We start from the raw sequence: 20,756 nt of genomic DNA on the forward strand, positions 1-20,756 counted from the left end.
AATCACTGAGAAACCAAACAACTGATTACAATAACAGAAAAATTCATGAATTTCACACAATTACAAATATTTGTACAAGTTAATGTTCAACAGACTCGCGTCGTCACATTCATGCTGAAATGTTCCCAAAGATTTAAATCAACAAGGACGATGTGTGTCGAGTTTCAGATCAGGAACATTTATTTGGTTCTGAGTTTAAAACAAAGATGAGCAGAGAGACTTTATGCTGATGGACCAGTCAGACTGTGAGGTCGACAACATCATGTTAACAAATCAAAACCATTATTGATCAGATGTGACAAGTTTTCATTGACAGATTTAAAACAAACTTTTATACTCTTGACCCGTTTCTGCTTGAATCCGGCACAAAATGGTGGTATGTCGTTAGCATTAGCTGCTACGAGCCAGTTCTTGAAATCAGAAGTCTGACAGACATTACAACAGCAACAGAGTTCTCAAAATGATCAGATCAGAACATGATGGAACAATTATCGAACACCAATCAACTGATGAGTCAGAGTCATTTGTCTCTTTGTCCTGTGCTAGCAGTGAAATGAGTGTAGCTTCAGAGCTAAAGCTAGCTGGAGGTCAGATCAGATAGATCATTATTAGTTGTGCACATTGTTTCAAATCTTGTTTCAAGTCTAGACAAAAGGATACAACATGTCGAGCGCCTCCAGCATGTTCAGTACAAAGAAAGGAAGAAGCTATTGTGTCCTTGAGTGTATAAAGGCAACTAGCAAAAGAATTATGGCTTTCAAAATGTATTGCACTTCTACACAAAGTATATAATATAGTATATACATTAATACATAATGCACACAACAAGAAACCTCTTCATCCACTGACAGCAGTGATTCATTAAATTTACACCAACCATTTTACTTTTTAAGAAGCTAGCTTGAATGCTGTTGAACAACTAAGATACAAGAAATTATCTATTTATTTAACGATCAGCTAACTAACACTTTTCTTGTGTTCATGATAGTTTAGCTTAACATTCAATTTAATTCAACAGTGAAACACTTTTGTGAACGTTAGCTTAAAGATCAGTTATCATAATAATTTAGTTGACTGCTAATGGTAACTGTAATGCCATAACTACATAATAAGATAACCATCTAAGTACACCGGCTAAAACAATCCTTTTCAGATTAGCTATAATTTTAGTGTCACGTTTAATTGGCTAGCTGTTTTGCTCTGTTTCTGTCGGATTAGCTAACAGTTTTGCTACTAAAGTGGTTCAAGTTAGCTCTTTTGTTTAGCGGTTACAATAGCTGGTTTACGTTCATTGCAATGTTTTAGCTTAGCTCACATTTCAGTCACATGGCTAATGATGTTTAGTTGAGCTCTGCCATTTATCAAATGAAACAAATTGGCTCAAGCTTGCTAATATTTCAGTTGAGTGTCAAATAAGCTAACAGTTGTGCTGCTAATGTGATTTTTTCACGATGTTCTCATTTCACAAAATCTTCTGGCATATTAGTTTGTTGGACATTTCCTGTTTAAAGCATCGAGACAACCATTTGTATCCATTCACTATGTTTTTCTGGTAAATGTAGTTCTTGTTTTCTTATCAGTGAATACAGACAAACATGTCATGATCGCGAACAGAATGAGAGGAACTTATTGTTTGTGATGATCATTATGTGATAAAACTCTGCAGATCCCGGATCATTGCTTTAACATTATGTAAGAAAGAAACAAATAAAAGGTCAAAGTCGGACACACAAAGAGGCACACAGACATACAATCAGCAGTAATAACAGAAAACACCACGTCACTCAACATCAACGATTATTTTTCTGTTTTCATTTTATTGCACCACGTGGATCAACTTCTGTAACCGTAAAGCCGGTAATATCGGTTCGTACCGCTTACTGCCGTAAATCACACACAGTCAGTCTTATATCAGACAAAGAAAATGAAACATGACGTAGAATAACATGCGATGCAAATCCTACAGAAAACCCTGTTCAGGATTACAGCTGAACACAGAGACACAGAGGCACTGACATGAACAACGTGATGACACATGAACCAAAGCCTTCTATAAGAAAAAGGTTGTGACAATGAAACGCTGTGAATCACTCGTTTCCTGCAGATCACCGGACATGAAACTTGAAACATCCATCAGTTTTATTCTTTACAGTGAGACTGATTGATTGTCACATAAAATAGATTTTTGAAAGACAAATCCCAGATGATCAATATCACCGACGGTAAAAAAAGATTTTTAACACATTTCTGAAATTATGACTACTTAATCAGTGTTTATATTTTTATGTCTTAATATTCCTTTTTTATGCTATCAAGCACAATATATTAGCATATGATGATAGGTGATAACAGGCAACATGCTAACACTGTAGCATGAAGCTACCAATGCTTAAACACACAGCGTTGTTAACTAAGTCATAAAACACCAAACTGATTATATTATAATATTCTCTGAGTTAGATTCTGTTCTTTTGTTAGCAAAACTAGCATTATAAGTCAAAAAGCAGTTTACTAGCATTAGCAGATGAGACTACAGAAACGGGCTCTGAAGTTATATTCCTTATTTTATATTTTCGTACACATATTTGTTTGTGAGTGTACGAACTGTAGCTAACATTTTTCACACAAGTATAAAAAATTTCAGGCAATAATGCTAATATTTTAGAATATTTGCTGCTAGCAAGCACAATATACTGGCATATTATGATAAATGATGACAACAGGTAACATGCTAACACTGTAGCATTGAGCTAGAGGTTTGATGGTCAATTACACTAAAGAAAATGATAAAGCACTTTGTTAATCATATAACAGCAGACTTACAGCAAAAACTAGCATTAGCCAAAAACTTTGCTGGCTGTCTCCTAGCATTAGCAGTGGATGTGGAAATGGGCAATAATGCTATAAATGTAGTATATTTGTGCAAGTACGCACAATATATAAGCATATTATGGTAATTGATGATGGGAAAAATGCTAACACTGTAGCATTAAGCTAGGGGTGCAATTAAATTTGTCCTTCGATAATGATAATATATGACAGCAGCAATCTATGGCTAGCATTACACACGTGAGCATACACTATTTAAAACATCTTTATGCTAGCAAGCGCAATATATTAGCATTTTATGGTAAGTGATGACAGGCAACATGCTAACACTGCTGGCATGTAGCTAGGAGTGCAATGCTAAACCACCACACTAAAGTTAAATTTTATTCTTCCCAAAGCAAAAACATTTGCTAAAGACTCTGCTGGCAGTTTCCTAGCATTAGCAGTTGATCGTACTATTTGGGCACTACTGGGACTCATATTAAATATATACTTATTGCCACAACTCTTTTACATAGAGGACTCTGGTCTTTTGTGTAAAACTATTATTTACTTAGCTCCTGAATATTTACTGCACTTGGCGAATCAGGTTGTTCGGAAGTAAAGAAGTTTCAGATCACTCACAACGGAAATTACACCCGAACAGGCACAAGTTACACACAAACAAACAAAAGACAACAAGACACACATGTAATTTGGTCTTTAAGTTGATACATTCATTAATGGGAGAAGGCTAATTATTACCACGGTCATATTTATTCAAGTCTGACGAGACTCCAGGAAAAGTGCGTCCTTCATCCCGATGTTTAAAATGGAAGCAGTGACGCGGTTAAGCTAACTCTGCTAACATGTACACTGTCGTATCTGATGTAAGGAGTTAATATTGAGTGTAACCACAGTTTGGTGGTTAAATCATGGTGGTGATTGGAGATTGTGCTTTTATTTATATATCAGTACATAAATTAAACCAACTTCACTTCATATATATTGTTGATCTACATAATTCAAGTGTATAATAGAATAAAATAGTATAACAAAAGGAAAAATAAACCGCCATCTACCCCCGACAACAGTCGTGACGTTAGCAGCTCAAACACAACAACGACCTCTGAGATGAATCTTCTCTCGTTTCACTCTTTTGTCTAAAGAAAGGTTGAATAAACATGGCGCGAGTTTAGTTTTAGTCTTGCAAACGTTCTTCAGAGGCAGAGCTGCACTGTGTGAAGACGTAAATAACTTTTAGCCAAGAAAGAATCACATTTCTTTGGCTGAGTGACGTTTAACTGGAGATGAGACACGCCGTTGACCAATAGCAAGTTGTCACAATAATGCTAACCTTTGGCGTTAGCATTTAGCTCAAATCGAACTGTAGTTTTCAAACTAACTAAGCTTCTAGGCTGACCAGGCCTTGAGAGTTGCACCTCCTGAACAAGGGTCTCTGTTGCAAACATATCGGCGATGATTTGTTCGTGGCAGCTGTAACTCGGGTGCCATCACAAATATCGCTTCAGGATTCAGGATTGTGGGTAATGTAGTGTTACTCAGTGACATCAGGAGGTTGATGTCATGCGGACGTCCTCACAAGCTGCTGCTCTGCCTCCTTGAAACTAGAGGGTGGGTGACAGACTGTTAGACGTGGACTCACACTGACCGACAGCACAGGTTCTTCATATTGCTGCTAAATGTGCGTTTACAGCCGTCGAATGAGTGTGTATCATGTGGTGTGTGTGTGTATGTGTATGTGTTGTGTTTAAGCCACGGTTGGTGAGAAGGCTGTGATTGCGTGTGCACGTTGGTGTGCACGTGTGGCGTGACGCATTATTAGGTAAATCCAAAAAAAGGCGAAATAAAGACGATATAAAGCATAAATACTGTGCCGACACACTTGCCTCCCTGCGGCTTCTTCCGTTTCAACATCGTTAAGATCTGTCAGTATTCTTGATTCTGTCAGAAAAATATCCAAAATGTGTTTGTGAGCGAAGTTGTTGTGTTGTAACTTAAATTTAAGGCTATGTTTGTTTCTATAACAGCACCGTTTGGACTTCAGGGCTCGTTCAGACGGAGCGTTGACCGACCACGATCAGACATCGATCCATCGCCCGTTGGTTGACCAGGCGATCCGTGCTGCATCAGAAAGTTTGAACCTTTTCATACCTTGTGCTTGTAAATCATAAAAAGTTGCAGCACTCCCCCTGAAGTCGATATTTAAAGTCGTTGAGCGTCTCTGGTGCAGAACAGCTCCAAGTGAACGAGCCCTGCGAGTCATGAACCGGTGGCTCGTTGATTAAATTGACATTTGGCAATAAATTCTCTGACAGGAAGCCCAAGGCTGTTTGAGAAGAGGTGCGAGGTTAAATAATCTCATCCGTCCACACGACTGACAAATAAATAAGGCAAAAATAAAATAAAGTATAAGGTTGCTAGCAAAGAAGATAAAGACAGTCCTGCTGGACACGTGATCGAACTCAGACACACCTAAGTTCTTCTTTAAAGGGCAGATCGTTCTGAGGGAACTCCCTGGATTTAAGTTTCCAGCTGCAGTGAGAGTTGTCTCGGAGTATTATGGGGTGCCAACAGGTGATCCTTTCAGGCTGTTGAGGGCCGCATGGATCCTGAAGTGCAGTCTGGACTCCATGGAGTAGTCCTTGTAGTTCATCCTGAGGAAGAGGACAAGAACAAATCCATCAGAATCTTAAATGAACACATAGAAATTTTGTGAATGGCATCACAACATCTGGCTGCAGATCCACAACAACTGGAGGAACCAACACCTGGAGGCTCATCAGATTCTGTTCACCGACGGGAGAAGAGCTCAGAGATTACTTTAAACTTCTGGGATTAAAAAGTGGATTTATCTTCAGTCCTGTTGTATACACAAGTGTTTGAAGCTGGTCGTAACAACTAACATAGAGGTTAACTGGAGGTGCAGTCTGTGTGGAGAGAACTTACTTGGCGTTTTCAATGTACGTGGTGGCCTTGGTGAAGTCTCCCTGTAGTTTGTACAGCAGACCCAGCTCATAGAGCGTGAAGGGGATCAGGTAGTGATCATATCTGATGCGACTCTCACTGAAAGCACACAAACACACAGATACCAGTGTTTATCTTATCTCCCTCACACCTTCACAAGATAAACAGCAGCTCTGCAGTGTGTTACCTGGACAGGACCTGTGTGAAGCAGAGCTCAGCCTGCAGTAACCGGCCCAGGTGTTTCAGGCAGAGTCCCTTCAACATCTGGACCAGACAGCTGTCGTCAGGATGAAACTCTGACGGGTCTGAATGAAAGACGGAGTGAGAAAGTAGAAGTCATGTCACCTCCACTGTGTGTTGTAACTTGTTTAATACACTGAAGAAGAGTTTTCTATGGATGCTAATATTGGCTAAATAAACAACAGCATCATCTGCAAACATCACATGATTCTTGGAAGTCGTTGTATAAAGTGAAGAGAAGTGGGTCGAGTGTAAATCCCTATGGAACCACCTGTATTCTCTCAGATCAGCGTTAGCAAGAGTGCTCTTAGCATCATGTTTTTAAACTCACTCGAGTCGTTGCGAAGCTGCTCCTCAGCCCTCTCTATGGTAACCAGCAGGGCCTCGGTGCTGTCGGCTCGCTTCCCGACGATGGTGAAACCATTCCAAACGTACATCATCTCCTGCAGAGAGAGCAAACCTCATCAGTGTTTACGTCAGAGTAGAAACTCAGAGATCACACGACTCTGTAAGGACACTCCCACACTCTGTAAGGACACTTCTACACTCTGTAAGGACACTCCTACGCTATGTAAGGACACTCACACACTCTGTAAGGACACTCCTACACTCTGTAAGGACATTCCCACACTCTGTAAGGACACTCCTACATGATGTAAGGACACTCCTACATGATGTAGGACACTCCTACATGATGTAGGACACTCCCACCCTATGTAAGGACACTCCTACATGATGTCAGGACACTCTCACCCTATGTAAGGGCACTCCCACACTCTGTAAGGACACTCCTACACTCTGTAAGGACACATTCACACTCTGTAAGGACATTCCCATACTCTGTAAGGACACTCCCACACTCTGTAAGGACACTCCCACGCATAGTTTAAAATCCTGCAGCTCATCCAGTTACTAAGAACTGAAGAAGCCTCTTCGCTGACAGGTGAAACGTCTTCAATAAACTGAAACAAGTGAGAGGTGGGCGTACCAGTGCGGGGATGACCAGAGGGATGGGGTTAGCAGCTTTGTAGCGTCGGGACTTCCTCACTGCAAATTTCTCAGTTGGGATTGACTTCCCTGCCAGGCGCTGTTTCAGCCCCTCCACCTGCCTGAACACACACAAATATACAAACTCACCTCAACTTAATTTGTTCAGCACAACTCGAACAAAAATGCAAAGTGTGTTAAACAACAAAGACAACAAACAAGAACAAAAGCCACTAAAGTCAGATGAATTGGCTCCACCTAGAGGTGAAAGAAGGTCACCTTTCACTGCCACTTCAGCACTGATGTCTGATGGATTCACCCAAATGTTATGCTAACTGAATCGAGTGTTCAAGAGATACTGTGGCAGTTTATTAAAGGCCTCACAGTACCACTGTTTGCACACAATTGTACACAGTTATGGACAATATTCCCAGATATTCGTGCTGACCTGAAGAGCTCCATGACGTCCTCCCCCGTCCTCTTCACCTCCTCCTCTGACATCATACTGAGGATGGCGGCCTTCTGGTACACATAGATGGCCTTGGAGAGGGTTAAAACCAAAGATGGGATTTAACTTCAACTACACTCATTCTTAATCAGCTCAAAGTCAGAGAGAGTTTTCTAGCCAGCACTCCTTCTGTATTTCTTTTCCCTTCCTACTGACTAACAGCTCATTTTATATTTACACACAGTTTATGAGGTCTTTATAAACAAAGACAACAAGAAAGTCTCATGAACCATTTATTTAACGCCTCGTCAGATAGAAGTGTGTGTTCACCTTGGACCAGCGGCTCTCTTTGCACAGCAGGTCGGCGTAGTGGTACGCCTGCTGCCACTCCTGCTGGTAGGAGTGAGTCCACATCAGCTCCCAGTAACACAGGTGGTGGATCTGTTTCCACTCCTGCTGGCTGCTGATACACTCCTCGTACATCGCCCGGGCCTACAAGACACAAAACATCATACACACAACTTTACTTCTTTGTGTTCGGTCTTAATTCTGCTCTGTTGTAGGCTTTTTACAGACTGCAGCAAACTTCAAAACAAAAACAAGTCTTGTGGTTTTAAATTACCTCACAATCCTTACATGTGGTCAACAAAAAAGTGATTCATATGTGTTACAAAGAACCTCTTCAAGGTTTAGTTCTGTTGAACAGCGTCCATTCCACTGAAGAAGAGTTTTCTATGGATTAGAAATGCTGCTACCTGCTAAATAAAGTTGTTGATACGTAGTATAAAATGAAGAGAAGTGGGCCGAGTATAAATCCCTGTGGAACCCCTTGTATTCTCTCAGATCAGCGTTAGCAAGAGAGCTCTTAGCATCGTGATTTTAAACTCACTCGAGTCGTTCTGTTCAGATCGAGGGCTAAGGAATACATTTTGTTAATGAGGGTGTTCAAAGATATAAGTAAAGATGTGTCTGTTTCAGACCTTCTCAAAGTTTCCTCGCAGTGTGGCGATGCGAGCAGAGTAGAAGAGAATGATGGAGCCCTGAAAGAAAGACACGCAACAAGAAAATGTTTAATCTGCAAATAACTTTTCAATCATGAGACTGAATCTTTGTCTGGCTGTGGGTAGTTTGCTCACTTTGGGGTATTTCTGCTTGTAGGGCTCCAGCAGAGCTTCGGCCTCCACCAGGTTCCCTTCTCCAGTTCCTGATAAAACACAGGATAACAGAGTTCTGGTGCCGGACTACAATAGTGCAGTAAATGTGTTAATTCTATGCTACATCGATAGAAAAAGGGCATTTTGTTTCTGTGTTTTCCTACCGAGTATCAGTGACACATAAGTGTGGTAGAAGAGCAGAGTCAGAGCGCTGAGGATCGAACGCAAACTCTGACTGGACGCTCCCTCCCTCAGCTGAGACAGACCAAACCCCTGCAAAGAGACAGAAACTGAATTATTATTAACTGTTAGACTGTCACAGAGAGATTTCATAGCTGCAGGGTGGACCAGAACAAGCCTAGTTGGGCTTTAAAGTTGTTATACTGACCCTGTTTCCTGAGAATCCAATGAACTCCAACAACCTCAGAATCCTCTGAGGCAGGAGAGACAACATCTGCAAGAGAGAAACAGAAAATACTCCAATCAATCAACGTTTGTGTGAATAAGTCGATTTTATAATCTCATATTCGCCAATATGCTGATGATACGCCCCTATCATCCATCCATCATCCATCCATCCATCCTTTTCTTTGGGGCTCAGGCAGTATCAAACAAAAATCCTCTTCTTAAACCCACCAGGTTGAAGGATCCAATCCCGAGCTTGACTCCACCCTCAAACTGTCTGAACGAATCAGACTGGCCCGCCTGCTCCGGAGTGACATTCAGCACATTCTGACAATCCCTATTGGATGACAAGAAACATGATGTCACAATGATCAGCCCTCGGCTCTCATAATGTCTTGACCCTTTTAATTACCCCGGCTGCCTCGTTACTGAGCTGATGTTTCAGTAAACGAGACGTCAGCGATGGTTTGAAACGGTCACTCACTTGTAAATCTGGTAGCTTGTTCGGATCTTGATGCCTCCTTTGATAAAACTGATCATGTTCTCGTCCTGGAAGAGAGGATGATAAATTTCATTACCTTTCTATTCTTTTTATTTAATATAACAGCCTCATTAGTCGTATCCACGGCAACAAGAAGTACTTCAGCTCCTCTTATTCTGGTTCGGTTCTGACCTGGACAAACGTCAGCACGGCTTTCTGCAGCAGACACTCGGCGTAGCAGATCTCTGCGTGCATCTCCTCTGAAAACACACCGACAGTTTGATCGTGATTTAGTGTTTTTTCACCTGTTCTTCTGTTAGACCTCAGCTGTCAATCAAACTGTGTGGGCGGGGCATGTGCTGACATACCTTCCTGCAGGTTGGACTGTTTGCTGATCAGACTGGACAAAGATCCGACCACCGAGTTCCTCTTCCTGAATCTGCAGAAACAGTTTGGTTTGAAGACTTGATGCAAGTAAAAAGGAAGTATAATAACGGATGCACTGGTGGCAGTTTGACAGCTTCAGACGTGTTAGATAAGTATGTTAATCAATAATAATAATAATAGTGTTAGTAGTATTGCTCGTTACCAGGGAAACACCAGCTCCCGCTATGTGAAGTCATGGCCATAATTTGTGCAGGGAATCACGGGGGGGAGGAAGGAAGTGGATGATGTTCATCATGTCCACCATCCTTGTTTAGCATGTTAGCATGTTAACAGATAATAATTAGCACTCAGCGCAAAAGTCTAGCTAGATGAGAGTCAGAGGATCACCAGCGTTATTATTGTTAACCATCCTGAAGGGAACTCCACAGTCTGAGCAAAGACATTTCATCACAGTCGTCTCTCGCTCACTTCTGACAGGTGTGTAACGCCTCCTTGATGGTTGCCATGGCGGCCTGGATGTCTCTGTGCTCAAAGGTCATCGTCGCCTGCATCACCAGGATGCTGCTGTAGCCCAGTGCGTGGTACATACTGTCCTTCCACCTGCACACACGACACAACACAACACAACACGTTTGATCACAACATCAACAGATTCCCTTTACAAATGTATTGATTTAAGACTTGTTTCACAGTGTTAACAAGCTGTTATGTACAAATTGTGCTTTTTACAAAAAAAACACTAGTACACTGCAGTCTGCTTTACATAATACAAACACACACACACACACATATAGACTGGTTGCCGTGGTTACCATGGTTTGAGGAGGTCGAGGGCTTCAGAGAACTTGTCGTTGAGGACCAGATTTAGGGCGCACTGAGTCTCCTGGATTGCTGTCTGCAGGTCCATCTGACAGGCCCTGCACACACAGAGACACACACACACACACAGAGACACACACACACACACACACACACACACACACAGAAACACACACACACACACACACACACAAAAGATAAATCCACCAGTCAACACAGGAAGTGACTGAATGTGAAAGCAACAGGAGGCTGACAGGAAATGACCTCACAATAACACACACTTTACATAACTCTACTCTGTGTGTGTGTGTGTGTGTGTGTTTGTATTTGTGTATGTGTGTGTGTGTGTGTGTGAGCGTGTACTCACGCAGGTATTCGGTCGTAGGCGTCTTCAAAACAGTCCTGAAAACCACAAACACATGGAAACAGTCAGCTCACATTAACATTCTTACAAACAAGAACATAGATGCAGACGTCTGATTGGCTGCTTGTGGAGGTGAAGGCAGCCAATAACGGTTCAGTACGGAAGAACATTAAGTGTCATTAACGTTATTCTGATGATTGATCCCAGATATAAACGATATGTTACTGGATCTGAAAGCTCATTGGCTGCATGGTGCATCAATCACCTGGAGGCTGGCGTGTGATTGGTTCAGGAGAGAGAAGAGAGACGGACACGTGTCTACTTGAACACTCATTGGCTGTTGTAGGCTCTAGGATGGGCGTAGATGCATAAAAAACTGTCTGCGGCCACTGTTTTTACTCAGTCTGTCACCATTTAATGATGAATCTTGTGTTTTGGACTGAATATGTTCATGAAATGGATCTTTTGGGACATTGTGGGACAGTTTTTGTTGTCGACCGCCTTTAAAATGATTCCTCAGGGATGTTTGAGTTTACCACCATCGTTTACAACACATTACTGCTGAAAGAATATTCCAACTTAGGACAAAATATGCAAACTAGCAACAAAACAAACATTTATACCAGCAGGGAGCTTTGTTTGTACGAGCAGCACCATCTGATCTGGTGAGCCCATTAGTTTAGTAAGTGAGTGAAAGAAAGTTTAAATTTGTATTTATTGGATTTTTTCCTGTTCAGTCAGATGTCGTCACCTTGTGGCCACCAGAGGAACTGCAGCTGAGGAGGCTGCTGATTGGTTCAGACAGGTTTCTACACAAGTTCAGAGGCATCAGCATCGGGTCACACACACACACACACACACACACACACACTCAGTCTGTCTCTGGAGCCTCAGTAGCAGCTAAGCTAATAATAGCCTCACAGTGGCCTCTTACATAATCGTGCACAGCTGCAGTCACACACACACTCACAGTGACTCTGAGCCTGCAGGCAGCAGTTATCGACCCGCTACACACACACACACACACATACACACACACACACACACACACACACACACACACTGTGACCCACTTCACGTCACCGTCCACTCATCAGTCTGAACACATTTTAAACATTATTTATTCATGTTAGTGTTGTGGACGAGGATGTAGGCGGCCATGTTCTGACAGCTGTGGAGGGGTTTGTGTTGTTTTTGTGCCCTGAGCTCCGTCTGCCAAGCTCCCAGCAACAAGTCCTGCACATCAATCAAACCTCCTGTTGTTTGCTCGGGTTGTCAGTCTGGTTCCTTCTGAAGGGTGCTGTTTTTGTTTTGATGCATTTTCAATGATCGTGGAAAGAAAATGTGGGTTTTGTTTTAGTTCAGATTTCCATTTCAGACATGACGACCACAGAATAATTAAACACCTCAGTTTAAGTGTATGATGAGCTTTGATTCTCCTGATTCAAGCTAACAAATGTTTTTCTGCCACATGATATAGTTTCTATGTCCATCCCACATCCCACGACGGCCAGCTAGTGATCATGTAGAAAATAGAATGACTTTTTAAAAGGCATCTGAACAAAGTATTTATTTTCAGTGATATTGTTATTAAATGTGAGCTTGGACCTCATCAGACTATATGATGTGGACATGTGTGTTTTCCAGCTAATGGATTATGGTTATTTTTGCAGTTAAAGATTTACTTCTTTAGTGAAATATTTGTATTCTAGTCGTCGACTTTTATCTCCATGAGGTCGGAAACATCAGTAACGTTTTAGATTTTGAGTTTAAAGTTATTTTGAGTTCATCTTTCATGAATTCTTTCCTGTTTTATTGATTATTTATGTATTATTCGTGTCTGTTGTCTGTTGTAGGCTCTAGGGCAGGCATAGAATCTGCTCGAACGAGCTGTCAATCAAAACGGCGGCCATTTCCTGAACTCCGGTGAGAAATGAGAGGAACGAGGGAAAAAAGGTAGCAAGAGGAAGGTGGGCGGGCGTCAAGATGGAGGACGGTTGTTGTCACGAGAAAACAAATGTGTGTGTGAATCCAAACAGTCGCTCACACACACACACACACACACACACACACACACACACACACACACACACAGACACACACTCTTCCCACCATACTAACAGATGCTCTCTCCGACACTCTGTTGGTATTTTCGTCGCAGCATTTCACACTCACAAACACCTTAACTTCCTACTTTCAACGAGCTCGTGTTCTTAAAAACGAACAGCAGATTAACTCACAACACAACAGACTCTTAAAGCTGAGCTGGCGGGTGAAGACGCAGGGTTTACAACATAATGTGATTATAATACATAAAAAGCTGCTAAATAATTTACACTTCTGGCTGTGAGAGTCAAAGAATCAGTTCTTCAGCTCACAATTTAATCATTTTACAAGAAGAAACCACAGAAATATTTTGTTTTTTAGGTGTGAATGAAAATATTACTCTCTCTTAGATTCTAGAGAAAGATCTCTTAGACTCTTAGATTCAGAAATAAACTTCTTTAAAACACTCTCCATTGAACACTTTTCTGTTCTAAATACTCAAAACAAAACTCAAGAAGTCCTTTCTTTCTTTTGCCACTTCCTCATTCCTTTAATTGTATTTTTCTTAGCAACTGTTACACAATTAAATTAAGTGAAGTTAAACTGAATCATAAATGCTACAAAAGATTTATCATCTTCCCGAACACATCATATATTTTAAATTCAATCAAACTCTGCTTCTATTCTGAACTCATTATGTTTTCTCCTCCATTATATTAAAATAGATGGTCTTACAGACACACTTTGTAAAGTTCGAAGCTTTAATTTTCACTTTAATTTCACTGTAAAGTTTGTTTTTTACTCTTCTCTACTAACTTTTGCTACTTTGTGAAGTTTAACAGATTATTTAAAATACTTTTTTTTACTCTCCTTAATCGTTACTCTCATTAATCACTGTCAACAACCAGTTCAATATTCTTTTTTTCTTCTGATTTGTCTTAAAGAAATGTTAAACAAGTCTGGAGATCAAAACATCAAGTTTTATTACGATAAAAGCATATTTTTTATCTAACTTTCAGTCTTCCCAAATAACTGCAAGGTTGAAGATAAAATCTATATTTTTTTAGTGGATTTTTTTTGTCATAGTAATTATTCTGTGATCATTACGTGTGAATATTTTCTGGTTTCTTTCCTCGTCTACATCAGTAAACTGAAGATCTTTGAGTTGGGGACCAAACATTTGAGGACGTCATCTTGATTGACATTTAATAGACTAAACAACTAATCGATTAAGTGAGAATTTACAATGAAAATAATCATTAGTTACATTCTTACAATTAAATATCTCTTCTAGAGTTAATTACCTGTAAATCAGAAGTTTTCATAAGATTATAGTTGTGAAAATAATATATCAACCTAACATTGCTCATCTTTCCTGACTGACGTATAAACATCTTGTTTGTGGGAAAGTAGAAGTTTGGATTTTCTTACATTTTAGTGTAAAAACCAGCGCCGACCTTCCAACAGGAGATGTGGAAAAAGCAACAGCTACACCGTTGTATGATATTACACACAAGCAGAGGTCAATGCAAGAGTCGCTTCTCCTGTGACACCAGCAGCTTTCTAATCAATTAGTCAAGACCTACACACTGTGTCTGATTACCAAACACATCAACAACCCGCGACTCTCAAGTAGGCTTCTTGGAAACTCTCGAAGAACCCCCAGAACGCCCTCGCTGTCATGTTAAACCCTCTTAAAGACAACATATCCCCCTGAGGAGGTATTACATCCTGGGTGGACCACCAGAACTTCCTCACCTATAAAGGACTTCTGTAAACCCTAATTCAAGAGAGAACCCACTCTCTGACCCGTCACAATCATGTGATGACATGTGGAGCCTTCTCAAAGACTGCACTACTTTGAAATATTACGTGAAGACCCATCAAACCTCCTGTTACCCAACGAAGAACACGTCAAAACCTTTGAATCAGCTTCAAGATCCTGAGAAAAAAATCTAAGACCCATCACACCTTCAAGAACATTCCACAAAAAGCCAATATGACACGTGAAACCTTTTAAAACAGCCTTGGTAGATTCTCAGAGATCCCAGGAAGTCCCACCATACTTCCTGGTACCAAAAGAAGACCTTCAAGACCCTTACATCTTTGCGACCCATCAAAACCACGTGATGACCTGTAGAACCTTCTCAAAGACCTTGGCACATTGACTGGTTCTTTTAAAACTTTGAGTCACCTTTAAGATGACCCAACAAATACTCAAGAAGGTTCAAGAAGTGACACGTTAAACCTTTTAATACAGCCTTGGTAGATTCTTAAAGATCCCCAGAACTCCCACCACAATTCCTGGTACCACAAGAAGACCTCCAAGATCCCTAGACCCTTACAACCCATTAAAACCATATGTGATGACCTGTGGAACCTTCTCAAAGACCTAGAGACATTGACAGATTCCTTGAGTCCCCTTTAAGATGACCCAAGAAGGTTCAAGAAGTGACATGTTAAACCTTCTCAAAGATTCCTTAAAAAATGATCACACCTCTTAGTACCCACTGAAGGATCTCTAAAACACTTCCAGTTACCACCAGAAGACCTTAAAGGCCTTTAGAACTGACCCAAGAAGCACCAAATTACTTTTAAAACCTCCTCAAAGACATAAAAGCGTCATAATAATGCCTTTCAGCATCGAGGAAACCCTTAAAAGATCACTAGAGCCTTTTTACTGACCTTGACATTTCTACAAAGCCTTCATAACTTTGACAGTCTTCCTCAGAACCTTATCGATGACCTATGAAACTGCCTCGGACCCCCTCAAGAATTCCTGAATCTCTAAATGTTAACTCAGTAGAACCATCCTCAAGAAAAACAGCCACTACATTCTGTGTCGGTCTTTATTTGAGGCCAGTTGTGTCGCCTCGACCTTTGACCCTGCAGAGGAAACAGGAAGCGATGGAGTTTAACTCCGGAGAGGACAGAACAGTGGTCTCCTTGTGTTTTCTTAATAATCACATTCTGCCAAGTCAGCTCGTCACACAACAGTCTGCATTCATCACCTGATGCTCTCAGTGCTGTACGTACGATAAAGTTACACTTATTAGCTTCTTGTGAGCTGAATAATGAAACATTGTCCATTTATTTTCAGTCTCTACAGCTCATCGCCGAATGTTCAGGAACAGTCAAACTACAAGTTCTCAGAGAAACAAACTTTAAGATACTTATAAATCTTTTTTTATGAAAACCCAGACATGCTGAACTTGGATAACACACTAAAAACCACAGAAATGCAAAGAAAAAGAGAAAGACAGAGAAACTACTTTGTGTACGAGGAATCAGAGCGCTGGAATCTACTTTTAAAACTCGCAAAATGTCTTTTCCCAATATCTGTAAATGTTGGTGACAGATTCCTGGATATAATCTGTAGATTTAAAGAACAATTCAGTGGTTAAACATTGAATAACTGTCCTTTAACGGTGGACGACTGGCAAACTGCAGGGTAACATGAAGGTAAATCCATATTCTGTGTTTTCTGGTTTAATTCTCAGGGTATTATTTACATTCCAGTCATACCTGAAGGGTTTAAACAAAGAATTACCCAACAGCGAGTTAGTCTATAGTCCTAGATTGACTGGACTGGACAGCTGATTGTGTTTCAGTCCCGACAGAACGGACCAGACATGGTTCACAATGTCTTGTCTGCGTGTTTGTGTTATTTATTGCCAGGTTGCCTGGCAGTGAGGCCGGATGATAACCTTCCACTGTGTTTAAGGTTTTTATTTTTATGAACACAGCTCGTCTCACATTCCTCACAGCTCAACTAAGGTCAGCTGAATTCCTCTGTAATGTGATGAGTTAGATCGGAGGCTGACAGAGGACGGTTTGTGAGCTTTAATGAGGAGATGAACTGGTGAGGTATGTCGCAGGACGGACACTGTGCTGTGGGATTGTTAGCGCCTTCAGGGACACAAGTCCTCTGGAGATTCTGAAACCTGCACGGGTCACACTAGAACCTCTCCAAGTCCCCTAAGACCCACTTGATTCATGTTTAGACTTTGAGTAAATATCTGATAAACCCTCTTAAAGACATCGTGACATCTTCAATGGCACCCACATTTAATGCAACGCACCGTTTGGACCCCTAGGAGAACTTTGACCTACTTAACTTACACTACAACACACTTTACGTCACCTGCACCCCTTCAATAGTCTTAAGATCCATTGTAAGGACACCTTGAAACCACATTTCCTTCTTAAACCTCTTCATGATCAGCTTCATCGCCCCATACAGCACTTAAAAAAAAGCCTGTAACTCTCCAAAATCACCCAAAAGCTGCTCAGAAAACCAGGAAACTTTGGGGGAGTTGTTGAAGGATCTTCAGAAACCTCTAAATCATCAACATAAACACATAAACCTACAATCTCAACTTAATCCGTTGCTACACCTAGAGACACTTTGGGTCTATGAGGAGGTTCAAGGTAATCCATTGATCATGTAAATTTCCTGGAACCTCCTGAAGAACTAAGGACCCCCTTTTAAGGACCCTTAATCTCTTGTACAGATCCACGTAACCTCCCGAGCCATCTCCAGAACCCCTCTTTGATATCAGCGATGTTCATGACCCTTCGTGGACTTCCTGAAACCCTCTGGAGCATCCAAAACTCATTGGTGACACCCTAAAACCTCCTAAAGTACATATAAATCATCCTTAAGGACCTCTAGAAACTTTAAGAAACATAAATACCCATTCAAAGACACCGTGAACCCCTTAAAAACATCCGTACAAGGTTGCAGGACCTCTCTCTAGAACTCTGATGGTCAGCACTTGAAAACTAGGAAACTTTGAAGGAATTGTTGAAGGATCTTCAGAAACCTTGAAATCATCAACATAAACCTACAATCTCAACTTAATCAGTTGCCTTAAACTTCCTGAAAGACGTTTGAAACCTCACGAAACTACAACTTCTATACCTGGAAGAACCTCTAGAACCCCCAAATGATCTGTGGAACACACCTAGAGACACTTTGAGTCTATGAGGAGGTTCAAGGTGATCCACAGATCATGCTAGTTTCCTGGAACCCCCTGAAGCACTAAGGACCCCCTTTGAAGAATCCTAATCCCTTGTACAGATCCATGTAACCTCCCCAAACATCTCCAGAACCCTTTTTTTTAAAACCAAGCAACCAGTTCATGACTCTTCGTGGACTTCCTAAAAACCTTCTGGAGCATCTACACCTCATTGGTGACACCCTAAAACCTCCTAAATTACGCATGAATCTTCCTTAAGGACCTTTAAAAAACATAGATACCTATTCAAAGACACCATGAACCCCTTAAAAACATCCGTACGAGGCTGCAAAACCTCTCTCTAGAACTCTGATGGTCTACAGACAGAAAGATCCGCCTCACCTCCTGAACTCCCTCATTTTTACAGCTTAACGAGGGCATTGAACCTTTCCCACGGACAGTAGTCGCACCCGGGGCACTCCCACATCAGGCTTTACTGGAAACAAAGGTTAAAACACAACCTCGACAGGTCGTGTTGAAGCAGGATCTCTGCACCTGATGGCAGCTCTGCGACCCGCCTGTGATGTCAGCGATCATCGTGAGTCATCGTTGGATCAGATCAACGGCAATCAGCTCCGACAGAGAGAGAGAGAGAGTCGTTACATCTCATCCTACTTCCTGTTTGTTGTGCAGAAGGCAGATCGTGGTCGAAATCAGATCCGTCATTTACATAAACCAGAACACACACACACACACACACACGCACACACACACACACACGCACACACACACACACACACACACACACACACACACACACACAGATGGCAGCTGATAGCGTTGCCTCACTTAAAGCTGATTAAAGCGGGCGGGTAGACAAATACAATAATCAGCTGCTGCCCACTCACAGCTCACCTGTGCTCCACATTCACAGGTGAGCTGTGAGGTGTGTGTTGCTTCTGCTCCACGTCTGAATGACTCCGAGAGTAATTAAGTACAACGTGATTTATACTTTAAACTCATTAGATGTAATCTGCCTCCGTTCACTGTGGAAACACAAACATCACCAGAGACGTTATTAAATCACCGCGGGGCGACGACGTGAAGTCGATACTCAACACCACAGAAGAAGAAGAAGAACTGATTTACCACGGAGACAAAACACACAGGAGAAGAAGAAGTAAATCAATATAACAGGATATTAACTAACAGATGTTATATCTTTAAACGATCGGGTCAATACAGTTAAAGATGGAGGAGTTCCCGGGTTATTAAAGGTTTTTGTGTGGCTGTTATTAACTGACGACGTTAATGACTTTTGTTGATGTATTTTTATACTGAACACCTGACACACAAGCAGAAGAGCATCATGGGAAAATATAATAAGTGTGAAGGAAAGTGGAATAAACTGACAGCGTGGTATTTTTCCTGCTCTGCCCGACTGTGGTTTGACAAAATACAACAACTGTCAGCTAATAATGTCAATAATCGATCATTGTCCATCGACTGTGGTGATGTTGTCGGATCAAACAGCTGAATTAGACCCTGTTCTGTTCGATACATTGATCAGGAGTCGACCAATCACTGGTCAATCCCGAGGAAAATGAAAATCCAGAGTTTTTTAGTTGCAGTGAGATGACTGAGGATCAATGAAACAACATATTGAGCAGCTCTTAAATACAAACATATAAAGATTTAAATCTGCTTGTTGACCTTTAGGAAATTAGAAAACTGGGAATTATTAAAACAGCAGAAGAAGAAGAGCTCAGTGTTCAGGAACACCTGGAGGAACATTTAAATATATTCTAAACTTCTTTATTCTTTATGAGCCACAACTTGTTTAAAATGTCTCATTATTGTGTTTCCTGCTTTATTCTCTGTGTTGTTTCCATTATAGATCATTTTAAACTCTCACATGGTGGTTTTAATCCAAAGATTGGCTACTGAAGGTTCTTGTCTTAATGTTTTGGACTCTACACAGTCAGAACCGGCTCTGAACTGGACTTTAGAGATGAAATGAATGAAGAGAACATTGTTGATGTTATTCTGATCACAAGGTTGATATTATTCAAATTAAACTGTTGGTTTGTGTTTGAATGTTTTGGTCTCCAGGTAACATCCTGTGACTACAGGTAAATGTTCTGTTCATTAAGGTCCAGACCGGTTCAGACCCAGCATATTATATATTATTATTATTATTATTATTATTATTATTATTATTATTATTATTATTATATAGATATTATTATAGCGCCATGGGAGCAGCAGTGTGTCCGTGTGTCCCACCTCCTCCTCGGCCGCCGCTCCGTTGCCGACGTGGGCCATGTCTGGTCCCGGTCCCGGTGCCGGTCCTCCCTCACGTCCGCTGCTTCACCTCTGCTGCTGTCTTCTATCAGATCCACGATCCAACATTTCCAGCCTCCCTCCCTCCGTCCTCCTGCTGCTGCTGCTGCTGCTCACGAGCTTCCTGTTTCGTCCTCACGGATCAATATTAATATCAATATTAATATTACTGTTGTGTGTTTGTTTGTTCGAGGTTCCGCCCGCTCGTCCTTCTCCTCTCTGCGGGTCGGTGTCGGTGGTTCTGGACGCTGCTGGTCCTCCTCCGCTCCTCTTCTTCTTCCGTAACGAGCAAAAAAAAAAAACCCGTCTACGTTTCACACACACA

The 20,756-nt window shown here is 41.3% G+C and overlaps 1 protein-coding gene across 1 annotated transcript; it reads right to left on the reverse strand.

Moving 5' to 3' along the window:
* Positions 1-157: 157 nt before the first annotated feature.
* ttc39b (tetratricopeptide repeat domain 39B) lies at positions 158-20,756 on the reverse strand. Its single transcript, XM_030431189.1, has 19 exons — positions 20,375-20,756; positions 11,085-11,119; positions 10,711-10,815; positions 10,367-10,498; positions 9,880-9,950; positions 9,704-9,771; positions 9,515-9,579; positions 9,262-9,367; positions 9,014-9,079; positions 8,790-8,898; positions 8,608-8,675; positions 8,452-8,511; positions 7,802-7,963; positions 7,472-7,563; positions 7,025-7,145; positions 6,368-6,479; positions 5,984-6,101; positions 5,779-5,895; positions 158-5,486 (listed from the first exon to the last, which is right to left on the reverse strand). The coding sequence occupies exons 1-19, from the start codon at positions 20,411-20,413 to the stop codon at positions 5,390-5,392; spliced, it is 1,743 nt and encodes a 580-aa protein (XP_030287049.1). The 5' UTR covers positions 20,414-20,756; the 3' UTR covers positions 158-5,389.

The sequence above is a fragment of the Sparus aurata genome, chromosome 10, assembly GCF_900880675.1.
Source record: "Sparus aurata chromosome 10, fSpaAur1.1, whole genome shotgun sequence".
Lineage (NCBI taxonomy): Eukaryota > Metazoa > Chordata > Actinopteri > Spariformes > Sparidae > Sparus > Sparus aurata.